This window comes from Salvia miltiorrhiza, chromosome 8, assembly GCF_028751815.1.
Source record: "Salvia miltiorrhiza cultivar Shanhuang (shh) chromosome 8, IMPLAD_Smil_shh, whole genome shotgun sequence".
In the NCBI taxonomy this organism is placed as follows: Eukaryota; Viridiplantae; Streptophyta; class Magnoliopsida; order Lamiales; family Lamiaceae; genus Salvia; species Salvia miltiorrhiza.
Genome location: NC_080394.1, coordinates 29,602,579 through 29,629,127, shown reverse-complemented (window position 1 = coordinate 29,629,127; position 26,549 = coordinate 29,602,579). Strand labels below are relative to the sequence as shown.

The 26,549-nt window shown below is 37.5% G+C and overlaps 4 protein-coding genes across 7 annotated transcripts; all 4 read left to right on the top strand.

Moving 5' to 3' along the window:
• The first annotated feature begins 4,589 nt into the window (after positions 1-4,589).
• Positions 4,590-5,609, top strand: LOC130998298 (uncharacterized). Its single transcript, XM_057923730.1, has one exon. It carries the CDS (start codon positions 4,590-4,592, stop codon positions 5,607-5,609), a length of 1,020 nt encoding a protein of 339 aa, XP_057779713.1.
• A 4,211-nt stretch (positions 5,610-9,820) lies between these two features.
• Positions 9,821-11,625, top strand: LOC130997560 (uncharacterized). 2 transcript variants are annotated; one of them, XM_057922922.1, is made up of 2 exons: positions 9,821-10,155; positions 10,980-11,625. In XM_057922922.1, exon 2 carries the CDS (start codon positions 11,002-11,004, stop codon positions 11,449-11,451), a length of 450 nt encoding a protein of 149 aa, XP_057778905.1. In that variant the 5' UTR covers positions 9,821-10,155; positions 10,980-11,001; the 3' UTR covers positions 11,452-11,625. The 2 variants fall into 2 exon arrangements, with proteins under 2 accessions (XP_057778905.1, XP_057778906.1); XM_057922923.1 differs by having other exon boundaries at positions 9,852-10,155; positions 10,985-11,625.
• An 843-nt stretch (positions 11,626-12,468) lies between these two features.
• LOC130997559 (RHOMBOID-like protein 1) lies at positions 12,469-16,074 on the top strand. The gene is made up of 6 exons (XM_057922921.1): positions 12,469-13,147; positions 14,014-14,177; positions 14,922-15,085; positions 15,167-15,423; positions 15,573-15,699; positions 15,816-16,074. The coding sequence occupies exons 1-6, from the start codon at positions 12,834-12,836 to the stop codon at positions 15,936-15,938; spliced, it is 1,149 nt and encodes a 382-aa protein (XP_057778904.1). The 5' UTR covers positions 12,469-12,833; the 3' UTR covers positions 15,939-16,074.
• A 462-nt stretch (positions 16,075-16,536) lies between these two features.
• LOC130997558 (ribonuclease II, chloroplastic/mitochondrial) lies at positions 16,537-24,939 on the top strand. Of its 3 annotated transcripts, none has more exons than XM_057922918.1 (14): positions 16,537-17,074; positions 17,826-17,985; positions 18,106-18,219; positions 18,309-18,386; positions 18,454-18,585; positions 18,799-19,020; positions 19,258-19,440; positions 20,090-20,152; positions 20,279-20,385; positions 20,472-20,621; positions 21,357-21,516; positions 22,311-22,706; positions 23,377-23,601; positions 24,241-24,939. In XM_057922918.1, the coding sequence occupies exons 1-14, from the start codon at positions 16,803-16,805 to the stop codon at positions 24,364-24,366; spliced, it is 2,388 nt and encodes a 795-aa protein (XP_057778901.1). In that variant the 5' UTR covers positions 16,537-16,802; the 3' UTR covers positions 24,367-24,939. The 3 variants fall into 3 exon arrangements, with proteins under 3 accessions (XP_057778901.1, XP_057778902.1, XP_057778903.1); XM_057922919.1 differs by lacking the exon at positions 16,537-17,074 and adding an exon at positions 17,423-17,560; XM_057922920.1 differs by lacking the exon at positions 16,537-17,074 and adding an exon at positions 17,423-17,560 and having other exon boundaries at positions 17,826-18,021.
• Positions 24,940-26,549: the final 1,610 nt, after the last annotated feature.

Sequence of the window (26,549 nt, the reverse complement as noted above, 5' to 3'; positions counted from 1 at the left end):
TAGCTTCTTTTTCCACTCCAAAATTGTGTTTTTCAAGTAAAAGGTTGAATTTGGGCGAGAATAGGCGGTGAAGATGCGGTCGAAATAGGCCCCCGCGCGCAAGGCCGCGTGCGACGTCGAGTAGCACGGGCCAAACGCGCTGTCGCGCGCTTTGGTCGCCTGGTCTCCCCAGAACGGCCTGGCTTGGCACGCAGTCCAGGCAAGCGGCCGCGTGCCACGCCCGCACGACCTCTGCAAGGCAGGCGCAGTCATGCATGCGGCCGCGTGTCTTCGTGACACGCGGACTTCCCGACGTCCCGTTCTCCCTCGTCCGACATTCGATTTGAGCTTCGTTTGCGCCCACGAACTCGTATTTTCATGAACTCTTCTCAAACATCATTAAAATCTTTTCAAAATGAGTTCAAATATCTGTAAAAATAGCACAAACACGGGCGAGTAGTCTATTCCACAAAATAAGCAAATTCAAAGCTAGACAACTCAACTTTAACTAGAAAAACACTCAAAATAGCACTAAAATGACGTATCATATGAATGAAAATGCATGTAAATCAGCTGTTGATACAAATTGCTCCACTCATCCATTGATGCCGAAGTTGGGGAGTGTCTTGCTATTCGGGAATGAGTTCTGCTGGAAAATTGGCTTCGAGGAAGAACCATTGTTATCGAGACTGATTGCTAAACAACCTTCTAGCCTTTCTCGCAGCGTGAGTGACTTATCGATTGCGGGTGGAGTTGTCCATGATATTAAGTGCTTCTCTAAAGATTTTGACTAAGTGAAGTTCAATTGAACAAAAAGGATTGCAAGACTAATTTGCAAAATTTGCTTTGAATCATTGTTCTTCATCTGTTTCAGTCTCTTCTCTGCCTAACTGACGGGTTTAGTCTTGTCGTTGTCAAAGACTCTTTGCGCAAATACATTTATAATTTCCTATGCCCACAGCTAGGTTCCGCTAGCGGTAAGTACATGGTCGATCCCACGAGGAGTTGGTGTATTATTCTCTCTTGTCACGATGCCACAATCAATAGCTTTGGTCAGAGCGTTGGGAACAAAAGGCTTTGCCCAGAGATGGAAACCTGAAATAAAACAAAAAAAAACATTAAAGACAAAGATAACCTGGTATAGGCACAATCTCGTTAGGTTTGGGCAAAGACATCGCTCATAGGTTCAAGGAAATTCGTTGTGTCCATATATCTTTGGTTAGGACCGTTTGATAAGTGAGATGTGCCCCATTGTGACGGCGTCACATGCACAACTCACCCAGTCCTCATCCGCGCCCTTCGTATGGGTGGAAGTGTACACCATTTCTCCCTATACCCTGGTATATTTCCGACATCAAACTTTAGTTGTGCAGGCATACCCAGAGGAATACTACCGTAGCCCGCATCAGCTGCACTATATGGAGCAGGATTTCTCCAAGTTTTTGCCCATATACTGCTTGTAACTTAACTTTACCCAGAACGTCATCGGCCAAATAAAGCTCCAGGTTTGCCCAAGTTGTTTGGATTCAGGCCTAATGCTTCGGGAACACACATACACAACTACTTTGCCCAGATACAACTTCACATGCCCAATACATAACTCGATTTTGCCCAAACCAGGAAGGTAAACTTAACTAGACATGACAAAGTAAATAAAGGCAAAGGAAAGATAGAAAATAACATACTTGGATAAATGATATAAGGTCAAAGCAGAAAAGTAATCTCTACCCAAAACCAACTTTGGGCAGAGCAAATAAAAAACAAGACAAAAATAAACTAAACTAAGCCATGACTACCCAAAATACTCTAAGGATTACATTGTGATGATTGTAAAGTGTACAAAGTGATAAAGATGATGTAGAGTAGCAGCTCCCAAAATTCGTGTTTTGGTCGTAGAGGTATGCATCCTTATATAGAGAACGGTAGTGGGCCTTGGGCCAGGTCCATGCAGATTAGGGCTTATGGGTGCAGCAGCTAGGGTTTTTGGGCACGACGACTAGGGTTTTTAGGCGCAGCCAAATTGCTGAGATTTCTTTTCTTATTTGCTTAGCCCAATCAGATACGCACCCCATACTTTGGCAAGTAAATCACACCGATCTCTCTACAAAAGGCAAGCCAATATCCGCATTCTTTTTTCCTTATGTTGATGGGTGCGCGCTTTGCCCTTTTACGCCAGGTTTTGCCCTAAAGTCAGCAGCATAGTTCTGCTCAGTTTTTGCTCGACCTCTGACTTGCGGCTTTGCCCTTGAACACCAATTTTTTTTGCTTTTCCTTTGAACACTAACTTTTGGCTCAAAGTCTACATTAAGTCTCTGCTCAGTTCCTGCTCAAAGTTTGGCTCGTCACTTTGCCCTGCATTTCGCACGGTACTTGGTCTGGGCAAAGGAGTACGACTGCTATGCCCATGAATGATCTCAAATCATCCTGCTTTGCCCATAATCCTGTCCACCTGCTCTATTGCCCAAAACATGTTGTCCCAAACACAAAACACACGAAAATAAGACTCGATCTAGACCTAAACGAAGCACAAAAAGAGCACGAAAAACGGGCTTGTCACTAACTTAGTGCGTGTTTCTCCATCGCGGACCTTCTTCTATCTAAATTATGTTACCTTTGGCCCTAAAAAAAAATACCCCCCTACCCCCCCTCCTCTTTCTCGGTTCCAAGTCAAAGGGAAAAAAAAAATCTCCGTTGAAAAACTTTGAAAATATTTAAAATACATGTCATTGTATTTTTTTGAAACTAAAATACATGTCATTTTGAACGAGGGAAAATATAAATTATCTGAAGCTGAAATTTGTAAGTATTACTCCTTCCGTCCGCCAAGAGTATGTCACAATTGTCATTTTGGGCGTCCGCAAAGAGTATGTCACTTTTCTTTTTAGGACATTGCCCCACATCTTTTCCTTATCATTCATCCTTACAAATACCCCTTATATACAAAAAACCTACCTCTTATTTAATTTCAACCACTCATTTCAAATAAGAGTTAATTGCCTATAAATACACGAACTATACTCAAATTTTGGTTTTGACCAAATCAATTTTTTTGATCAAAAAATACATAAACTTTTATATTTTTGGAATTTGCCCGGAGCCGAAAGTTCGTCGGCTAATAAATTGATTGTATGAATTCTGATGGGCAATCCGAAGGTACCGTTGGAAAGCTCTTAATGTTATCTTTCTAATGATACTTATATTGTTGAATTTTGATAATCGAAAGTAGTAAAAAAAATGGCATGAAAGTCGAGGTCACGAAACTCTATATTTTTTTTTCTTTTTTCGACTACTTCTGGTTATCAAAACCCAACAATATAGGTATCATTAGAAAGACAACGTCAATAGCTTTTCAATTGTACCTTCAGATTGGCCATCAAAATTCAGACAATCAAGTTATTGGCCAACGAACTTTTGGGGTCATGTCGAATTCCAAAAAATTAAAAGTTTATATATTTTTTGACCAAAAAGATAGATTTGGTTAAAAACCAAAATTTGGGTATAGTTTGTGTATTTATAGGCAATTAACCTTTCAAATAATGGTGGAACCCTTTTTTCACTACATAAAAATCAACAATCATTTTATTAAATCTCGTGCTCAATCAAAGTGTCATATTCTTGGCGGACGAAAGAAATAATATTTAAAAATTATTGACAGCATGTACATTACACGTGAATAATTTGTGTATTGTTGTAAATATATCTTCTAGATATATCTTATGTGTGTTGACCAAGAAACCTAGAGGGAGAATAACACTTGACATCTTCAAGCCGCCGGAGTTGACTGTCCTCCGTTCACACCGGACGTGTGTGAACGTTCACACCGGACGTGTGTGAACGTTCACACCGGACGTTCACACTTGGTTTAACACCTATAAATATGGGTGTATTGTGAACTTCATTTGTACTCTTGAATCTATTCTCTCTAGTTTATAACATCTCGCTTCTCTCTAGTTTATAACACGTTATCAGCACGAAAGTTCTAGTTCTCTCATCATCTCCCTTCGATCGTAAAAGGTCCAATTTTCGAATTCTATTTCTCTTTATTGGTTGTTGTTGATACTATTGTTTAAATTGCATTCCATGTATTGACGTATTTGAATTGATTACTAAAAAAAAAAAAAAAAAAAAACGAATCAATTAGGAATTGAGAGCCATTGTAATTATGTATGTGTTTTTAGATTGATTTGGTATACTTAGTCAACGTATATGAATGTTTTGGGATTTAGGCAAAGAATCATGTTGCTATTTGTTTCTTTCTTCAAATTATTATTTTGTTTCGTGTTCTTTGATGATCTATATATACATTTAAATCTATTGAAGTTGAAAGAGATTTAAATCTTATGCTCTTATTTTTGAAATTTGATATGTTATATTATGAAATATACTATATATATATACAATTTTTTTCTTTTCAAAATGATCTTGAAAATTAATTGATGCTATTTAAATAGCACAAGTAATATTCCTGAAGAATATTACATTCAAGATCTTACATTGATGCTATTAAAGTAGCACAAGTAATATTCCTGAATAATATTACAAGCTCTCTGAGCAAATAAATTAAACATTTGGATAATATATCCTTGATTATTTTGTGCAGAATTGCACGGATGGCAAACATAGCCAAACTTGAGTTCATCGCCCTTGACATCTCGGGCAAGAATTACATGTCATGGACTCTTGATGCTGATATTCACCTGATCTCAAGGGGTCTAGGAGAAACTATCAAAGAAGGAAACAAAGCGTCCGACCAGGATCGCGCTAAGGCACTAATATTCCTTCGTCATCACCTTCATGATGACCTTAAGACAGAGTATCTGACTGTCAAAGATCCACAAGAATTGTGGATGAACCTCAAAGACAGGTTTGATCATCAAAAGACTGTCGTCCTTCCTAAAGCTCGTTACGAGTGGATGCATCTAAGACTGCAAGACTTTAAGTCTGTGAGTGCTTATAATTCTGAATTATTTAGAATTGTTTCTAAATTGAAACTTTGTGGAGAAAAAATTAGTGATACTGATATGCTTGAGAAAACATTCTCCACTTTTCATGCTTCTAATGTGCTGTTACAGCAACAATATAGAGAGCGGGGTTTCAAAAAGTATTCAGAATTAATAGCTTGTTTGTTGGTTGCCGAGCAAAATAATGAATTGCTCTTGAAAAATCACGCACTCCGCCCCACCGGTTCCGCTGCATTGCCTGAAGCCAATGCAACTTTCAACCATGATAATGGACGTGGTCGTGGGAACCAACGTGGACGTGGGCGTGGACGTGGACGTGGATATGGTCGTGGTCGTGGACGCGGTAAACCACATGATGCAACCTTTAGCAACAAAAAGCATAAAGCATCCAACGAGCACAATTCATACAAAAAGGAAGGTGAATGCCAAAGGTGTGGTATGACAGGACATTGGGCACGTACTTGCCGAACAGCAAAACACCTTGCAGATCTATATCAAGATTCAATCAAGGGAAAAGGCAAGAAGGAGTCCAATAATGTTGACTTTGACGGTCCAATTGATACTACTCATTTAGATGTCTCCGACTTCTTTGATGACCCAAAAGGAGATAATATAGATCAATTGATCGGTGGTGGTGTGCTTGAAGATAATAATATGGACACTGTTTAGTCCTTAATTTTAATTTTTTTTCTTTTCTAGTTGTTAAGATGACATTGCTTATTTTTAATTTCAAGATGTTGTTTTTATTTTTTTTATTACAATAATAAAAATCAAATGCTTACTCAATAATAATTGATTTTTTTTCCAAAATATCTCAGAAAATCAAATGGAATCTTGTGATATTTGTCTTGCCGATAGTGCCACCACACACACTATTCTTCAAAAGAAGAATTATTTCCTTAAGTTGACATTAGCCAAGGATAATGTCAACACAATATCAGGTGCATCAAACATCATTGAAGGCTCCGGAAGAGCTTGTATCATTTTGCCAAATGATACTAAATTAGATATTGAAAATGCCCTGTACTCTAGTAAGTCTAAAAGGAACTTACTAAGTTTCAAGGATATCCGCAATAATGGATACCACATAGAGACAATTGCAGAAGGTAGCAATGAATATCTTTACATAAATTCTTTTGTTTCAGGCTATAAGCTGACAAAAGAAAAATTAGCAACACTACCTTCTGGAATGTATTACACATTCATAAAAGCAATTGAGACAAACCATGTCATGAACATAAAGTTCAATGATACAAAAAGCTTTAAGCTTTGGCATGATAGGTTTGGACATCCTGGAGCGACTATGATGCGCCGAATAATCAATAATTCATATGGGCACAACATAAATAATCAAAAGATTCTTTCTACAAAGGAATTCCCATGTGATGCTTGTGCGCAAGGCAAGTTAGTTATTAGACCTTCATATACGAAGGTTAATACTGAATCTCCATCTTTCCTAGAAAGAATTCAGGGAGACATTTGTGGACCTATACATCCACCTTGTGGACCTTTTCGATACTTTATGGTATTGATTGATGCTTCTTCTAGATGGTCACATGTATGCTTGCTTTCTACTAGAAATGCAGCATTTGCTAGACTACTTGCTCAAATCATAAAATTAAGAGCTCAATTCCCAGACAATTCAATTAAAAGAATTCGTCTTGATAATGCTGGTGAGTTTACATCTCAGGCATTTGATAACTATTGTATGGCTATTGGAATTGAGATTGAACATCCAGTAGCTCATGTCCATACTCAAAATGGTTTAGCGGAATCATTTATTAAACGTCTTCAAATTATTGCTAGACCATTACTTATGAAATCAAAACTCCCAACTACTGCTTGGGGTCATGCCATATTACATGCTGCAACATTAGTTCGACTAAGGCCATCATCTAATCATGAATACTCCCCAATGCAAATTATCTTTGGCCGAGAACCCGATGTTTCTCACTTACGAACTTTTGGTTGCGCGGTTCAAGTCCCAATTGCACCCCCACAACGAACAAAAATGGGTCCCCAACGAAGACTTGGGATATATGTTGGATTTGATTCACCATCGATTATAAGGTATCTAGAACCTTTAACAGGTGATTTATTTACTGCACGTTTTGCAGATTGTCATTTTGATGAAATGACATTTCCAACATTAGGAGGAATAAATCTACATCCAGAAAAGCACAAGGAAATCTCTTGGAATGAGAAAAACTTATCACATTTTGATTCTAGAACAAATCAATGTGAACAAGAAATTGAAAAGATCATTCATTTGCAAAAGATTGCAAATCAAATTCCTGATGCTTTTGTAGATACAAGAAAAGTGACACAATCTCACATACATGCTGCAAATACTCCAGCTAAAATTGATGTCCCTGAAGGACAAATAGCTTTGGCAGCAAATGAGTCCAAAATTCGTCAAAAACGTGGTCGACCAGTTGGTTCCAAAGATTCTATGCCTAGAAGAAGAAAGGGGCAAGATGGAAACCAAACAATGACGAAAACGACTAATCAATCAAATGAAAGTGATGTAATTCCTGAAGAATTACAAGTATCTGAAAATCATGAGATCTCAATAAATTATTTACATTCAAATCAGATACTAGAGAGAGAAAATATCATCGTTGATGATATATTTGCCTTTCATATAGCTCTTCAAGTTTTAAATGAGGATCCTGAACCAAAATCTGTTGCACAATGCAAACAGAGACTTGATTGGCCAAAGTGGAAAGAAGCTATAGAAAGGGAATTAAATTCCTGTGATAACCGAAAAGTATTTGGGCCTATAGCCTTAACTCCGGAATCTAAAATCCCTGTTGGATATAGATGGATTTTTGTTAGAAAGAGAAACGAGAAAAATGAAGTTACGAGATATAGAGCAAGACTCGTAGCACAAGGTTTCTCACAAAAACCAGGAATTGATTATGAGGAAACATACTCTCCAGTAATGGACGCTATTACTTTTAGATTTTTGATTAGTCTGGCTGTGTCACAAAGGCTTGATATGCGCCTTATGGATGTAGTGACTGCTTATCTATATGGGTCATTAGATACTGACATATATATGAAAATTCCTGAAGGATTTAAAATGCCTGAAGGATTTCAGTCAAAACCCAAAAGCATGTATTCAATTAAACTGCAAAAATCGTTGTATGGGTTGAAACAGTCTGGTCGTATGTGGTACAATAGACTGAGCAAGTATCTTTTGAAAGAAGGATACAAGAATGATGAAATATGCCCTTGTGTTTTCATTAAGAAAACCGAAAGTGGATTTGCAATCATAGCAGTTTATGTTGATGATTTAAATTTAATTGGGACTCCTGAAGAGCTAAATAAAACTGCTGAATATTTGAAGAAAGAATTTGAGATGAAAGATTTGGGAAAGACAAAGTTTTGTCTTGGTTTGCAAATGGAACGTATCCGTGGAGGAACGTTTATCCATCAATCCACATATACAGAAAAAGTGTTAAAACGCTTCTACATGGATAATGCACATCCATTAGCATCACCAATGGTCGTTAGATCTCTTGATACTAAGAAAGATCCATTTCGACCAATTGAAGAGGGTGAAATGATACTTGGTCCTGAAGTACCATATCTAAGTGCAATTGGAGCATTGACTTATCTAGCTAATAATACTAGACCAGATATAGCTTTTTCTGTTAATCTTCTAGCAAGATTTAGCTCTGCACCCACTTTGAGACATTGGAATGGTGTTAAGCACATTCTACGTTATCTAAAGGGTACCATTGACCTTGGATTATATTATCAAGAAAATTCTGATAATACTCTAGTGGGGTATTCGGATGCAGGATTTTTATCCGATCCACATGAAGCTAAGTCACAAACTGGATATATTTTCACATATGGTGGAACTGCTATATCATGGAAGTCTGTGAAACAAACATTGACTGCAACATCATCAAATCATTCTGAAATCATTGCAATCCACGAAACAAGTCGAGAATGTGTATGGTTGAGAAATGTGACGAGTCATATCCAAGAGTCATGTGGGTTAGCTTTATCAAAGGCCAAACCAACTGTTTTATATGAAGATAATGCTGCTTGCATCGCGCAACTCAAGGAAGGATACATCAAAGGAGATAGGACGAAGCATATTTCTCCCAAATTCTTCTACACACACGACCTTCAAAAGGGTGGCGATATCGACGTGCAACAAATTCGCTCAAGTGAAAATCTGGCGGACTTATTCACCAAGGCATTACCAGCATCGACATTCAGAAAGTTGGTACACGAGATCGGCATGCGTCGACTCAAAGATATTCAATGATTTCAAGTTCAGGGGAAGCAGTTGTACTCTTTTTCCTTCGACTAGGTTTTGTCCCATTGGGTTTTCCTAGCAAGGTTTTAATGAGGCAACATCTTTTATTTTAGGGATTGGTCAATCAAGGGGAAGTGTTGTAAATATATCTTCTAGATATATCTTATGTGTGTTGACCAAGAAACCTAGAGGGAGAATAACACTTGACATCTTCAAGCCGCCGGAGTTGACTGTCCTCCGTTCACACCGGACGTGTGTGAACGTTCACACCGGACGTGTGTGAACGTTCACACCGGACGTTCACACTTGGTTTAACACCTATAAATATGGGTGTATTGTGAACTTCATTTGTACTCTTGAATCTATTCTCTCTAGTTTATAACATCTCGCTTCTCTCTAGTTTATAACATGTATTTATAATTTGGCCAAATATACCGTGCAATTGTTCGCACATAACCATCGCACGGGAGGTCGCCTCAACAAAAAATGCAGTTAAGAATTAGTTCTTAGAATAATTTTTCAATCACCTTGGTTCCTCCATGACAATGATATGGTAAGTATCATAACAAAGCCATGTCATCAAATCTCTTTATTCATAAATAAATAATTTTAATGATAGAATGCGCCAAAAGAAAAAGGAAATAGATAAGAAGAAGGGAGCAAGCCCAGTATATCACACCATAGCACAAAGAAAAGCCCAGACATGAGAATTAGATTTCTAAGTGAACAAGAAAAGTGAAGCCCATGATCAAACAGACTCGATTGCAATTGGGAATCTGTCGAAATAAACAAGTAGATCAGTGGGAAAATTTGGGAACCGACATCTGGTTGTTGACTGCTCTCGATTTTATTTGAGTTTCTTCTAAAGCACCGCCTTTCACCCTTTGTTTGCAGATTGGTCCAACGAGTTCGCCGGTCCCCGCCTGCGCCACGTCGGTCGGTCTCCCTAATTTTCGATTATGGCTGAATATTCATGATTTCCGGTTGAAAATTTATGATTTCTGCTTAGTTCGACCATACTGTCACTTGCCCTAAAAATCTAATTTTGTCTATTGATAGCTTCGGATTTCTGACTTTTGGTTGGTCGTGATCCTCGAGAACTTGGAATTTGCGAACGATTTTTTAGAAAATAGGGACAAGCATCCCTCTTTTTGTTTCGGTGTTGTTTGGTTGCTTTCATATGACTCTGAGCTATGCATGATTCTGTGCAGGAATGGACGAAATATAATTTTTTCATGGGGCCTCCCTTATCTTTGTGATTTCTGATTTGTAATTTGTAATGGGGATTCTGCTCTTTTTCGTATTCAATTCGGAATTCTCTGTAAGAGAATGCTTACAACCTTACTGTGTTAATTCGGGAGCAATATTCATGCGAAGCTATGTTAGTGTTATGCTCTTTAACTTTAGAAAGAGCAAAGGCAGATCCCTTTAAGCATGGCATTAGTTGAAACTGGGGAAAACTCTATCTTGTCTGAATTTTCCATAAACTCCGGTCACCTAATATTGTTCTTGCAGTTTCAATGCATCTGCTATCTCTATAGTAATTGTTTTTGCTTGTGTAGTCACAAGGTCCATTGCAATGCATTTTTTATTTTATTCATTTCATCCACATCCTCACTCTTCATGTAAACTTGCCTTAGAAACCATTTTATTCAGTTGGCATGTGTTCCAGCACTAAGTTCTTGTTTTTGGAAAATTATTATGGGCTCAATTCTTTTGTTATTGTGCTCGTTTCCCCTCATTCTTCTGTTGTGCGTCAGTGTAGAGCATCCGTTGAGTTGAATGGAAGATCAGAAGCACATGCCAGATGCTTTGCTTAGTAAGCCCAGAAAAAAGAAGGCTTCATCCCAGCACCCTGAAATGTTTCAATCACCTGGGGAGAGCATGAGCGTGAAGAGATCCAATGAGATACGGACATTCTCCCGCCAAAAGGGGCCAAAACCCACCAAAAGGGGCGTCGTTAATGAAGTCTCACCATCACTGCAACCAGAGAGACTGATCCCAGATTCAGTACAAGACTCCTCGACCTCAGGAAACGAGTACAGAGCCCTTAGGCGCAAGTATTTGCTCTTGGAGGAGGAAAGTTTCGGGTTGGGAAAAGAGTTGAAGGAAGTCGAGGATGATGTCAAGACCCTCGAAGAAGAGAAGCTTTCTCTATTGGATGAGCTTGTTGTCTTAGAAGGCCTTATTGATCCTTCAGATATTCAGTCTCAAGCCCAAAGATTGCAATGACTTTATAGTAAAGTAAGTCTTTAACTATATGTTTAGCATTTTAGCTCTTGTCTGTCTGAAAATGGACAGAATCTTTTAACTGGGATTGCCAAATATTCCTTCTTGTTTAAAAGAGGTTCATAATTGTATGATTTCTTGTAATTTTATGAAATTGCCAGGGGTTTCTCAGTTGAAGATGTAGCCTAAAGTTCCAGAAATTTCATAGTTGAATTTGAGAATATGAAATTTAATCGCACTGGCGATCGACAATTGGATGGCGTAATTTAAATTCTAACAAGCATGCAGGTCCCTAAATTATTTGTGGTGTAATAATCCCACCTGTGTGAGAGGAAGAGTGTGTGTGCGTGTATTGACAACTAATCCCATTTGACTATATGGTGAATATGGTGATGTAGATGTCGATTTGGATACAAATAATGCAAATAGAAAAATACATGTGACATCATGTTTGGATCTTAACATCCGTCGGAGCTCTCTTTGGATTCTTGCACGTGCCTGCAATCTGCTTCAAACCCTCCATAATTATTGCCTATTTTCTTTCTTTTCTTTTGACTTTAAATTACCCCCTTTTCAAAAGCAATCCATTTCTTCATGGCCAGGCATTAACAAATTCCAAAATAACATGCTACCGATGATTTGCAAAAATTAAACAGCATTACAAACATAGTAAAACACCAAAACCTACGCGGACAGTTACGTATCCCACATTTAATTTTAATAATAAAGAAGATATTGCATTTGTACAAGGTAGAAATATCACAATTACAATACTCCACATACTTCACACAAACAAATAAAGAAAAAGAAAGAAGATGATCAAAATGGAAAAACAACAAAAATGATGAGAGCCTTTAAAATCCTAAAGTTGAAATAAACTTAATGGATTGATGATAGAGATGCACACAAATCCAACAGAAAAAATTACTATTGCAAACAAATGCGTATTTTCATCCACGTCACCATACAATGCACTCAAAGGCTTAAGTTTGTAGTCGGCAAATATGAAATATTTGGAATATAATTTGTTTTTCAATAATTTAGCATATTAGAAAGTGGAGATAAGGACTTGAGTCCAAGCAAAAGAACTGGCTTGCTTGTAGCGTCGGCAGATGAAAAGTATGAATACCGTTAATTTTTTATTCGAATATCACAAACACACAGTAAGCAAAAAAAGAAAAAGAAAAGGAAGAGGAAGCGCCATGTTATGAGATAGCGGTTAAAACAGTTGACCAAACCATCTCTCCGCCACCAGCCACCGCTCGCCGCCCACCCACCCCACCCACACACCTGAGCTTGGCCTCCAAATTCAAGCCTACTCGAACAAATTTAAACCCACCAAAAATCTTTTTCTTGGCATCAGTGCCTATATCTCCGATCCGAATATGGACAATGCCGCCAACAACATACAGGTTCGAGTGCACTCACGGCGGGGCGCCAACATGATCCACCCCGTTTCGCTAGAGTCTCCGTCGCCCGCCGCCGCCGCCGCCGTCGTCTACAGAGAAGTGAAGCATTTCAAGAAATGGTTCCCGTGGCTGATACCTTTCTTCATAGTAGCAAACACGGTGATGTTTATTATCACAATGTCTGTGAATAATTGCCCCAAGAATTCCGTCTCTTGCGTTGCTGGGTTTTTGGGGAGGCTTTCGTTTCAGCCCTTTAAGGAAAATCCTCTTCTTGGCCCTTCCTCTTCGGCGTAAGCTCTCTCTCTCTCTCTCTCTGCAAATTGATTTCAGTTTCTAAGATTCTTTGATTATTGAATCTGCTTCCTTGCTTGATCTATTCTGACACCCTAATTGAATTGTATAATAGACTTTTAAGACTAGTGTTAATTAATTAGATAGAGAAACTTAGTATTGAAATTCGATGTTGGTCGATATTATGGTCTTGTGTAAGACTTTGATGAATGAAAGAGATAGTTGTATGTGAAAGCACGACCAACGATTGTTCTGCTTAAATTTTAATTAGGGAAGGTTTTACTAACAAAGAATGAACATCTTTAATTTCATGTATAACAGAAGAAATGTCTGTAGCTATACGTCTTGACTTTTTGCTGATCCTTTATACACAACTTTTCTGAATGCTTCGACCCCTATCATCAACGAAACTTAGATATTCGTAAACCTTTATCGATTTGCAATGATTTGTGCCTGAATAGATGGCTTCTTTTTCTAAATATTTTCCATGCCAATAGTTACGCAACTGTTCGGTGCAATAAGCCCTTTCGTCTCCACCTTTGTGATAGCATTCCTACTTGACTTCAGAAACCTCATTGATAACACTAGTCTCTGTTTCATTCGCAACTTGTACTGTAATTTGGCGTACAAACATACTAAAGGATGATATTGTCAATGGAACTTTGATGCCTATGGGCTGTCGGTGGCTCTATCAACAATTCTGCTACTACGTAGTCAAGTACTAAGTAAATGCAACTTCTCCTAGTCTGTTTGTTATTTTCTTTTTAGTATGTGGGAGGTCATCCTAGACCTTAAATTTCTTTATGAACAGAGTGGTTTAGTACTGGATGACCTCTAAAAACATTTGAATCCTCCCTTGGTTTAGGTTGGAGAAGATGGGTGCTTTAGATGTGGCTAAAGTCGTTCACCAACATCAAGGATGGAGGCTTATCACCTGTATGTGGTTACATGGCGGGGTTTTTCACTTGCTCGCCAACATGTTGAGTCTGTTAGTTATTGGCATCCGACTTGAGCGAGAATTTGGATTCGGTATGTTTATGCTATTAGATTATGTTATCCTCGTCAACTATGATGCCATCTTGATTAAACCAAATAAGTTGAAATACTTTTTTTTTTTTTTTTTTTTGAGGTAACAAGTTGAAACAACTTATTTATATGATTTGGTGTATATTATTATGATTGCACTTTTGCAAAGTATGGCACGGGTAATTTGTATGATGGTCTAGACATTATGATCTTTTCTCTTGGTAAAGTTTCAGAAAACAGAACCGACATATGAATGTTATAGCATGCGACTATCTTGTGATTGTCTCTTGATTTTGACTGTGTCTGAAGATTTGTGTCCTTACATATGCTGTGTAGCTGCCTAGTTTGGAGTATATGTTATTTTCAGCTATTCCAATGTTGTTGAGTTCATTTAAATTTAAATTTCCTTGCTCATCATTATTGTTGGTGCAGTGGTGACCTACTTCATAAATTAAACATTTTAGCTTATTCAAATATAGAGTGTGTTTACAGCTTACATTGTTATTAGAAGATGCTTGAATATCTACCCATAGATATTTTATATGTAGCATCCATGTAAACTAAGTTACCTTGGGTATTAGTATTTCGTTTGATTGGAGCAAATTCTGCCAATTCGTGACATATGGCTCATAAGTCCAGCTTGTAACATGCAACTAATTTTCTGCAATCCATATTTAGTTATGTGCTCTTGAAGCGAGAACACACACCTGCATCTAAATTAATCTAGTCATGTGTGATGCTTTTCAGCGAAAATAGGTTTGCTTTATCTCATTTCTGGATTTGGTGGGAGTCTGTTATCTGCTCTTTTCATTCAATCAAATATATCCGTGGGTGCTTCTGGTGCACTCTTTGGATTGTTGGGAGGAATGCTGTCGGAGCTTATTACTAATTGGAGTATATACGCTAACAAGGTATCTCACTCTCTGATGCCAATCAAGGGCCTTTATAAAGTCTTAAACATTTTGCTGAAACCACGAATCTTCATTTTTCAGATAGCAGCCTTGTCGACGCTTATTGTGATTATTGTAATCAACCTAGCAGTAGGAATCCTCCCACACGTCGACAACTTTGCTCATCTTGGAGGATTTATGTCCGGTTTCCTCCTAGGTTTCGTGTTTTTGATTCGACCACAGTATGGGTGGGTGAGCCAGAGATATGCTCCGGCTGGGTCAGTGACTTCAAGTACCCCGAGATTCAAGCCGTACCAGTGCATACTTTGGGTGCTTTCTTTGATCTTTCTTATTGTCGGGTATGTCTCTAAATTCTTCCTTTTGAAGCTTCTTTCTTGTAATTCAAGTATTCCATCATAAGATACCTTTGTAGGCCAATGATGTTATGTTATTTGTTACCTTGTTCTATTTGGACTCAAAAATGGTATAACGGGCGTTGCACGTATAGGTTCACAGTGGGGTTGGTTTTGCTCCTCCGTGGAGAGGATCTAAACGATCACTGCTCTTGGTGCCATTATCTCAGCTGCGTTCCTACCTCCAGATGGAGCTGCAACACGCAGCCTATCTCGTGTCAGGTCAGAATTCCTCGGACGCCCTCTCTCGTTTCATCTACTCGTATCTCTATCACTATGCATGCCTAGCATTAGAGCTCGAGATCCAAGTCTTGCAATAATCTGTTGAAATTGTGCAGGCTGTGCAAACAGGGAACCAGTACACATTAACATGCTCAAACAGCAGCAAAAGCAGGACATATTCACTTGTTAATCCCACAACCACACAGATTCAAGGATTGTGCACCCAACTCTGTCGATAAATTAGTTTATGTGAATGTAGTGCTACCTTTACTTTTATACTTATTCAATGTTGTGAGCTTTATAGTAGTTTCATTCATTCCTTCAACTCTTTTTGTGTCCTGTTAAATATATAATATCATTGTATATCATTAATCATTCCCTTTTGCATTTATTTTTGTTTTTAACGCTACTCTTTTTTTTTTTGGTTCATTTGTGTTTGGTCAAAATATAAGGTTTTAATTCCAATAATTAAAAATAAAATTAAAAAAAGCTATGTAATTCAACATGTTCGCTATTATAACTATGACACCATAATATTTTATTTGGTAAGAAGTCATACAAAATACATGACCTTCTATAAATCCAAAAGCTCGATGAAATTATATAGATTTGCGTGTTTTTCCATATCATCTCTGAAGTAATATAGGTAATATCAATCTTAACTATCATTACTATAATAGATATTAATTTATTATATATTAAATTATCCTAATATTAATTAAAATCAATCCTAAAATAGTTTAATTATAAGGTCATTTTAGAAATTATTAACTTAATCATCAAAATTATTGTTAATGAGAATATTTTAATACAAAAAATCATAAATTTTAAAAAATAGCCCAAGTTTGTTCATATAAATTGAGCCTTACATAAGAACTTTGCTAATATGTGGCCCAATGTTAATTTTCGGATGGAAGTCATGGTTGGCCCATGTTTAGGGTTGTAGGCCGGTTAACTATTTTACGAAGATAATAAGCTATTGCAAGTGATACAGAAGAAATTTATCATATCCGTTGTTGCTCAGCAATTCTACCATTCTAATTTCTGTAATCCCCCCCAACTCTCCATTTCATGATTTTTTCGTATTTCCGAAGCTAGGGGATATGGCGGTTCGCCTCATGAACGGCGGTAGCGCAATCTTCCGCTGCTGCGCAGTGTCGCCGCCGCCCACCGCCCTAAGGTGCTGCCTGCGCCACCATAAGCATGTTCCGTTGCACTCCTCCGCTTGCTTGTCAATTTCCCGGCGACTTCGTTGTCGCCGCATATCATTTGGCTATGAGGCGGTTCGGAGGTACTCGGCGCAGAGTCTGGTGGATATGATGATGGAGGAGCTGGAGTCACTCCGGAAGCGCGGTGTAGCTCGCGCCTCAAACAAGTAAGGAAATGTTTACTGCATTTTTGTGTTTTTCCTCTTTCCGCCTAACCTGAACTTCTTCATTAACATATCGGTTGAAATTGCGTTGGATATATCGTCAAATTGAAGCCTTATATATTTCTTATAATCATTAAGTTGGAACTTTGAGTGAATGACAGCTATCATGTTTGGAGCACCGAGAAACACGGTGATGAACTTTATAGAGCTTTTTTTTTCGATATTATTCGTAATTCCTATTAGTAATTATTACCAGTTTGGTATTTTGTTTGACAAGACATGTTTGTTGTAGTGATCATCATGAAATTGACAAAATACGTTATCATAATAAATAGAGGTTTCTCCTAGCATCTATCTAAATCGGATTGTTACAGATCGAAATCAATGTGTGCTACAGATTAATAGACAGTCTGTCCCAAATTCATCCCTAAGCCAATGACTAAACTATATTTGACAAGAGTGTCCAATTTCAGGATCGGCAACACCATGGTACTATAGTAAAAATATGTTTGAGGATTTTTGTAATCTTCTAAAGTTTCTATTTACTATGAGCTTATGGTGAAATAAGCTTGATTTACTAAGCTTATATTAGATAAATGTGCCTGAGGCCCTGAGGTAGGTACTTGGCTTAGTAACATTCCTGATGAAACAAGTCTTGAGTTAACTATTGCTTAGAATATCATTTCTATATTCATTGTTTGAATCATAGTAGCAACATTTAGCTATCATGGTCACATATGACAGTATTCTTCAGATTAGAATTGGAAACTAGTGATGAGCTTCTCGAAGATAAGCCTGGAAAGAAGACTCTTCAGAAAGGATTGTTGCTAGAGTTCAAGAAGGATTCAGAGAGGGTCTTACTAGCAGTTGTGCAGAAACCGGATGGCAAAAAGAACTGGATGGTTTCCGATCAGGTTTTATTGAAACAATTAATGCCGCATGTGGAATAGGTTGCTAGGTTTCTAATGTTTGACCTTTTGATCTCTTATTAAGGACATTGTCTCTCAATTATCCATTTCTTTCTCATTCTGCAGAATGGTGTAATGGCATCTATTAAGCCGCAACAAATTACTTTCATTGTCCCCGGTGTCAAGAACTTTGATCATATGGAGATATCAGACTTTATTCAGAAAGCACAAGATAATCTGGTGTGCTATGCTTAGAGTTTCCGAGTTTAGTGGGAGTTCAGTTCGAAAATTATTAGTTATTTGTAGACAATATTGTGGTTTGCTTTCAGGACCCTTCTCTGCTTGAATTCGCATGGATTGAACTTGTTGAAAAGAATAAATCAATAACTGTGGAAGAGCTTGCAGAGGTAGACCTTTTGCATATCACTTTTGCATTCATCATAAGTACTGTATTGACAAAGTCCATTCTACCAGATGATGTTTGGTAGTGCGGAACCTCTGGAAAGCTATTCTGCTCATTTGTTGCTCTCGAAGGATGATATATACTTCACAACACTGGAATCTAAAGGTTCATGTTCTGTTTATGGGCCCAGACCTGCTGTTCAGGTGTTTTACAGCTTCTTCTTGTGGACATCTAGCACCTACTGATAAAATTATCTTTCGATTCAAAATGTATATTTGGTAGAGCTGTGTGTTTCTGTGACTTATTACTTTTGACACCCTTAGGATGATGGTTTTCGATGTCAATGTGCCACATCAGGATTCATTGTCATTTGTTTGTGCAAAAAATCTGAGTTGTTAAAGAGCTTCATTTTATAGGTCGAAGAACTTATGCGCAGGAAGCATGCCAAAGAGGCTGCAGATAGGGAACTTGAAGAGTTTGTTAATTTACTGAGATCTGCCAGGGATATGCCGCTTCATGCGAAGCCCCCAAAGTCCATGTGGAGCTCTGAAGAGAAAAATCAGAAAAAAATTGAGATTCTTCAAGCATATGCAATTGATGATTGTAGGAATGACGATGAAAAGAAGACTGCTGGGATGGTAATTGTTTCATCTTCTCATCCTACTCTTTTTGGTGCCATCATGCTTGATGATTTAGACTACTGAAAGCAAATGGACATTTAGCCCTAGGGAAGATTCCATACTGTGCCTTAAACAACTTCACTGATAGTTCAATCAAAAAGAAAAATGCATCATAACACTGTGGTGGAAACTCCAAATGATTCAACTTTCTTAATGGATAACAGGAGTCCTGAATGCTTGCTTTACTTCTAGCAGATTTTGAAGGGCGTAGGACTTGCTAGAACAGCATCAGCAGCAATGAATCTCCTCATTGATATTGGTTATTTCCCAGTGCACATTAATCTTGATATATTGAAGCTCAACATCCATACTGATTATGCAGAAGAGATTCTTATAGCTGCCGAAAGACTTTTGCTCGAGTCACCTGACCCAGATGAGGTTTGCTTGCTTTATTATAATTTTAAGTTTCTTAGTCATAACACACATTAAATATAAAGTTTGTAAGTCAACACATATAATTAGACACTTTTGTGTTATAATCCTACTGTATCTAAGTCGATACCATGTCCATCCACCCAGACAGAATTGGTAATCTTTCCGACTCCTAACACAAACTGTGTATCATGCTCGTTTTCTCCGCGCTGTCTGTTTCTCTATTCCCGTTTCTGCCTTTTGGTTTGTGTTGCCTCATGCATGGATATATGAGGCTGCTCACATATTTTGCTTGCAATCCAACGTTTATTAATGTTTTGGTTTCAAACCCGTGAAAGTTAGTGCAAGCACGATTTTCATATAGGGAACTTCATATTTTATAGCCTTCTATCATCTTAAGTGTAATTATACCATTGTACTACTTAGTAGTCTCCTTCAATAAACATTGTGCTTTGCTGGAGTATGCATCTATGTGTTCTTGGCTGGTTTTCTGAGCACCTTACCCAAGAGATATATCATATGGAGTCTACCAAATGAATGTTATCTGGGAATATGTCTTACATCTTTTCTAAACTTTGCAAACACAAGAAAAGGATTTGCAGTGTGGTCTTATATTGATATCAGGGACATATTCTGCTTTTTTTTTTTTTGTCAGGCTGAGAGAAAAGATCTTACTCACTTGAAGGTTTATGCCATTGATGTTGATGAAGCTGATGAGGTACACCTTGTACTCTTGTAGACTTTAGTGGGATCTTTGTTCATGATTATTAAGGCATGCAGTTCTACAGTTCTACTAAATGCTTGAAGAGTTAGTCGAAAATTGCTAATAAGGAAGCATGTGCAGCTCGATGATGCACTGAGTGCAACTAGGCTTCAGGATGGCCGTATAAAGATCTGGATCCATGTTGCAGATCCTACAAGATTGGTCCAGCCTGGAAGCATTATAGACAAGTATATCTATATGCATGTGAATTTATTATTTTTTGTTCATGTAATTGATTTTCTGAGGCTTTTGTAATATAATTGTTGATCTTTAGAGAGGCAATGAAGAGGAGCACTTCTGTTTTTTTACCATCTGCTACTTACCCAATGTTCCCTGAGAAGTTAGCCATGGAAGGCATGAGTTTGAAGCAAGGGGAGCACTGCAAAGCTGTCACAGTGTCGGTTGTGCTGCATGGTGATGGTGGGTAAGTGGGTAAACTATAGCATTGGTGAATGATATTATAGCAGTACTCCTCATCTTTGAGAAGCAAATTTTAGAAAATGGATTTAAAGAATTCCGATCTGATGTGTGTTAAACAAAATGATAGTCGAACACCTTTGCTGAGAGAACAAATACAATGAATGTTTTTTGTCACTCAGTCCTTTCTTTTTCCCATGGCTGCACCCTGACAAATGGGTGACTTCAATAAATAATTGATTGACAATCTTGAAGTGGATATGGACTAAATGTTCATACCTCTGTTTAGTCATTCTTCAGTAGAATTTTGTGTACACTGTTCAATAAATAATTGATTGACAATCTTGAAAGAATTTTGGGTACACTGTTCACAAAAATTCCCATAGTTGTGTGTGCCTTGGCAGGGATATGAGGCAGGCTGCATCTTCTTGTGGAACTGATGTTTGTATCCTCCTCTTCATCCCTCCCCCAATGATAAAAAGCTGCCAAAAGATAAAGGGAGAAAGTTAGGACCTTTGTTCAAAAATACATAACTTCCCCATCACTTGAATGTCCTTGAGGATTTTTGGGTGGAGTTACCAAGTGTCATAGTGATTATCTAATTTGATCACTCCTTTGCATATATCTCTGTGCGAAAACCTAGAACAAACTTTGCCTTTTCATTTGGTCAGATTACGCTTCTATTTTCCATGTAAACAATAGACCTCGGAAAATGATGTTATTGTTTTAATTGTTTTTACAGCATTGCAGAATATTCTGTTGAAAACTCAATCATCAAACCAACATATATGTTGACTTATGAGAGTGCAACAGAACTCCTTCATTTGAACCTTGAAGAGGAGGCTGAACTTAGACTTCTTTCAGAGGCTGCTACACTCCGATTTCAATGGCGTCGAAGGCAGGTCAGCATTCCTATTCCTATGAGATTAAATTCAGCCTATCTTGGTTAAGTTTATGGTTTTTTCCTATGCAGATTGTGTGATCTCTGAGCTATTTGTCAATAACTTTCTGCATTTTTTAGAAATGTATTCTGTTTTCTAGAAGCTGGATGTAATCAACTTGTTCCAATTTTGTTACTTAAGAAGATCATAGAGTTTAAAAGTGATACTGTCAAATTGTTGACCATGCCAGTTTGCAGAACATTGTTTATCCTTCTAGGAGGCAAACCCGCTTACTTTCTGATTGAGTTACATAAAATCTAGTTTACCATTATAGCAAATTTAGATAAGCTTATGATACTCCCTCTGTCCCCCAATTTCATGCGATGACACGGGTTTTAATAAAATGGTTGAGTGTGTTGTGAGTGGAATAAGGGTACCACCTTTATGATAGTGTCAAAAGTGATTAAAGTAGAGTAAGGATCCCAGCTTTTATGGGGGTTGTGTGAAGTAATTTTATTAAAAATAGAAAGGGGTATAAAATTGGGGGATGGAGGGAGTATTTGACTACTACAGTGCATGTTTAACAAGTCTTGACCTGCATAAAACTCTATCCATCTTAAACTTGAATATGTCACTTCTAATGCAACACTCATCCTCCTTGTGCATTTCTTGGTTGATGGCTGTGAGATAATTCTGGTGCAAATCCAGAATGTACTTTGGTGGCTTTAAAAAAACTTTGTTTTGTATGTGAAATGCTTTCTTTTCTCCAAGGCTTTATGTCTCCTTTACCTCATGATATGAAGTACCATCTGTAGGGTGCAATAGACACATCTACATTAGAAGCCAGAATCAAGGTGACTAATCCAGATGATCTAGAGCCCTTGATCAAGCTGTATGTGGAGAATCAGGCTGATCCTGCTATGCGTCTTGTATCTGAGATGATGATACTTTGCGGCGAAGTTATGGCCACTTTTGGTTCTTTGAACAAAATCGCCTTACCTTACCGGGGACAACCTCAGTCAAATATTGATATATCTGATTTTGTTCATCTTCCTGAAGGCCCAGTAAGGAGTTCTGCTATAGTTAAAACCATGCGTGCTGCTGAATTCGATTTCAGGAAGCCTACACGTCACGGAGTTTTAGGACTTCCTGGATATGTCCAATTCACATCTCCCATACGTAGATATATGGATCTACTGGCTCACTATCAGGTACTTTGAAGTGGTTATGGAATTCTAATATTCATCGATGTACTACATCAGTAATCTAACCCAATTGGTATTACTAACAAATCACCTGAGAATTCAACCGGTAGTCTCTTAGACTACATATTTTGAAGTTCTATAACTCCTATTTTGCATTGGAAAAATAGCATAAAATCTTCAAACGGACACAGTACTACATACAATTTACCTTTTGAGTTTTTGTCATACTTTTGCAGAGATTATAAATTACAAACCTTTTTCAGACACACACCAACACATTCAGAGGTAAAGATAGTAGGATGTGCTGGTAGAAGAGCAAATTGTATGGAAATAGGATAAAATTTGTTAAATACAAAATATGTTGTGTTTTTGAGCTTTTGTTTGTTTCATTTGTTTATTATTCACAACTGAATCAGAACTTCAACTATTGCTTAAATTTGTTCTTTTCTTCTTTTTTAACATCAATAATGCTTGGTTTCTGTCCTGTTAAAAACAGTATATAGATGCTACAATTTATATGTTATCATAATCTTTGCTGTCACATTATACTTCCCAGGATGTGAACCTGTGCATTGGCTGGTGAGTGACAACTTGCTAACATGAGCTTACGTTGTTATAAATATACCGAAAGCTGATGAATTGCTTTAGAATTTTTACTAATTTTTTTCTTATGCAGGTAAAAGCTTTTCTCAGGGGAGATTCTCCTCCTTTCTCAGCAGGACAGCTGGAGGGGATGGCATCTATGGGAAATATGAATGTGAGGTTAGTGAGGCGGCTTAGCTCTAGCAGTCTCCGTTATTGGATGATAGAATACCTGAGGCAGCAACCAAAAGAAAAGAAGTTTTCTGCATTGGTCCTACGATTTATCAAAGATAGAGTTGCTGCAATACTCTTGGTGGAGGTAATGATAGTATATTGAAATTATATTCCATACTATTGTTAGTTTCTTGAATTGCTATCAACCACCTCTTGCTGCTTGGATAGTTGCCTCTCTCCACCTTTTCATTTAGGATTTTCCATAACTGAGAGCACAGTGAGCATAATCATGTTCCAGTTATAAATCAGCTGTTTCAACTTGCATTGATGATGTCAAAATATCTAACACACTAATTCAAATCTCTTTTAGTAAAATGAACATGGGTTATTAGTAAAATGTTCTATAGAGGAATAGTGCTATTGCTGATGATTAAAATTAAATATATACCCGATGAAAATAGAATTTCAGATATCAGTCCCATCAAGTTAAGGGGTACAGTGATCTACTCTTAGATTCTGAAAATGATTACGCTGTTGAACCTGAACTAATATTAACTCAAATTGATGGTAGATTGGTGTATGGAAATATACAATGCGTGGTATATGTTTTAAGTTCTAAGGCAATGACTAATAAGCATTCTGTTGGTTCGCAGAAAGTCCTTTAAATTTTCTGCTCACCGTTGTGAATTGTACCATTAATCATAGATTCTTTTAAGAAAAACAAGTAGGGGAATAGTTTACATGTCAACAACATTTTGTATTAATCATAATATGGCTTGTCCAGGTTGGAGTACAAGGTTCTGCTTGGGTATCTCTCGGTGTACAGGTAGGCGATGAAGTAAAAGTTCTTGTAGAGGAAGCGCATCCACGTGATGATGTTCTTATATTCAAGGAGGCTCAAGGGATTTAGAGGCTCAACTATATATGCCCACCAAAGTAAGGCTGCAAACCAATTCCAAGATTCCCATGAGCATAACAGAGATCTTTCTTCGGCAAGAAAATGACTTGGTATTTGCTTCTGTGCTGTATCTGGAGAAATTGTTACAATCTGAACAGGCATGAGTTGATGTTGAACGCACGAGATACTCCTGTTCTTACAGATGATTATAGGACTAATTTTTGGGCACTCCAGGCTACTACTCAAAAGTATCAGGGTCAGCTGATATGATAACTACTGCAGGGCATTAAGATTCTCTAAAAGAGGTGCTGTAACTTGTTTGAGTTCATACTTTGGCAACGAGCAAGTTATCGAGGTGTTCTGATAAGTTTTGGAGTAATGTCGCTACTGGTTTTGAACCTTCATTTTATTTTTCCAGATTCTGATTAGTGGTTCATGCGCCGAGTTAAGAAGGTTCTTTGTTCTTCTTCCTGGGCTTTCTTCTGCCTGTACATACAAAATTTTCAGTGCTCCAATTTTGTATTCAAGTGTATCTATATATATGTAATATTTTGGTAAGTAGACAGAAAAAAATCTTGGTATTGCCTTTGAGAGTGTTTATAAATTATAAGTATGTGTGTGAGTTGAGAGATGAGGGAAATGAAGATGCTGGAATTCTTGCCAATTATGCAAATTCAGATGAGATAAGACGAAGGAATAAGGTTTATATCGTTTTGGCATGCCTGATTTTATGTTTAAAAATGGATGCAAGTTGTCATTCTTCTACTATTGTTCGGTAATAACAAACACGCAGGTCACATAAAGTCAGAATACCTCCTGAAAGGTTATCTACTATACATTTTCAGAGGTTGTCTATCATTACACTTTGGGTTGGTCTTGCATGCGGCCGCTTACTTTTAATAGCATAAGATATACATTTGTTCGCACAAATGTATACTTATGTAATAGTACAAGTTCTTATAAATAAAAGTAACACTTATCGTAAATAAATGTAATACTTTAGAAATATTACATTTCATTGTAACAATAGTTACTTTTTATTACGACAATGATTACTTGACTAAATAGGTAAGAATATGAGTATTAATGAGTGAAAATAACTAAAAGTAAAAGTTCTTATGAATAAAAGTAAATATTATTGTGAAGAAATGTAAACTTTCAAACCGACCGCATGCAAGTTTTTGCGTTACACTTTATACTTTGTCTATTATTAAACAAATTAGTACCAAAAAAATTCCTCATTTATATCTCCTCTTTGATCTATAATCCGAAAGCTGCCTAATATTAGCCTACCGAAGTAACATTATTGACCTCTATGAAACACGGGGTCAATCAAATTGTAAGTACTAGGTATGTAATACAGTACTATATATAATAAACTCAAATATATCAATATTATTATTGACAAAAAAAATAAAATCGGACTGCACAAATGTTCTTTGTTTTCCTTGGTTGTATTTGATATTCGAAAACAGGAAATGATGGTGGACATATTGTTTTCATTTATCTAAACAACTCCTAGAGTTGCTGTTCTAGTTAACATTTCCCGAAAAATAACTTTGCCGTCCAAATATGATACTCCTTTTTTCTTTTTTAGCTAAATATGGTAGCTTTTTTTTTTTTTATGGAAAATATGGTAGCTTGTTATAGGGCTGTCGACACTACAAAAAAACCGGAGATTACCGGCGGCGTTTTGCCGTCGGTAATGAGGGGACGGCCGCCGAAAATTAGTCTACCGGGGGCATTACCGGCGGCGTCTCGCCGCCGGTAATTTTCTCGTCGGTAACACTATTACCGACGGCAAAACACGCTGCCGGTAATTAACGGCGGTAGGTCCCGCCGTTATTTGTCCTCGGTGAAAGGCGGAGAAATGCCGGCAAATTACCGGCGGCATTATGCCGCCGGTAATTACTGGCGGGGTTTGTCGCCGGTGATATTCACCGGACGGCGGCGGTGAATATCACCGGTAATTGTTGCACTTACCGGCGGTAAAATGCCGCTGCTAATTACCGGCGGGAAAATACCGCCGGTAATTTTTTTTGTAATTTAATTAATTTATTTATTATTTATTATTTATTATTTATTATTTATTTATTATTTAGACGAACTTCCCAGTCGGTCACCCATCTTAGTTGTGCTCTAAGTCAAACACGCTTAACTTTGAAGTTCCTTTCGAATGGTCACCAGTACAGAAC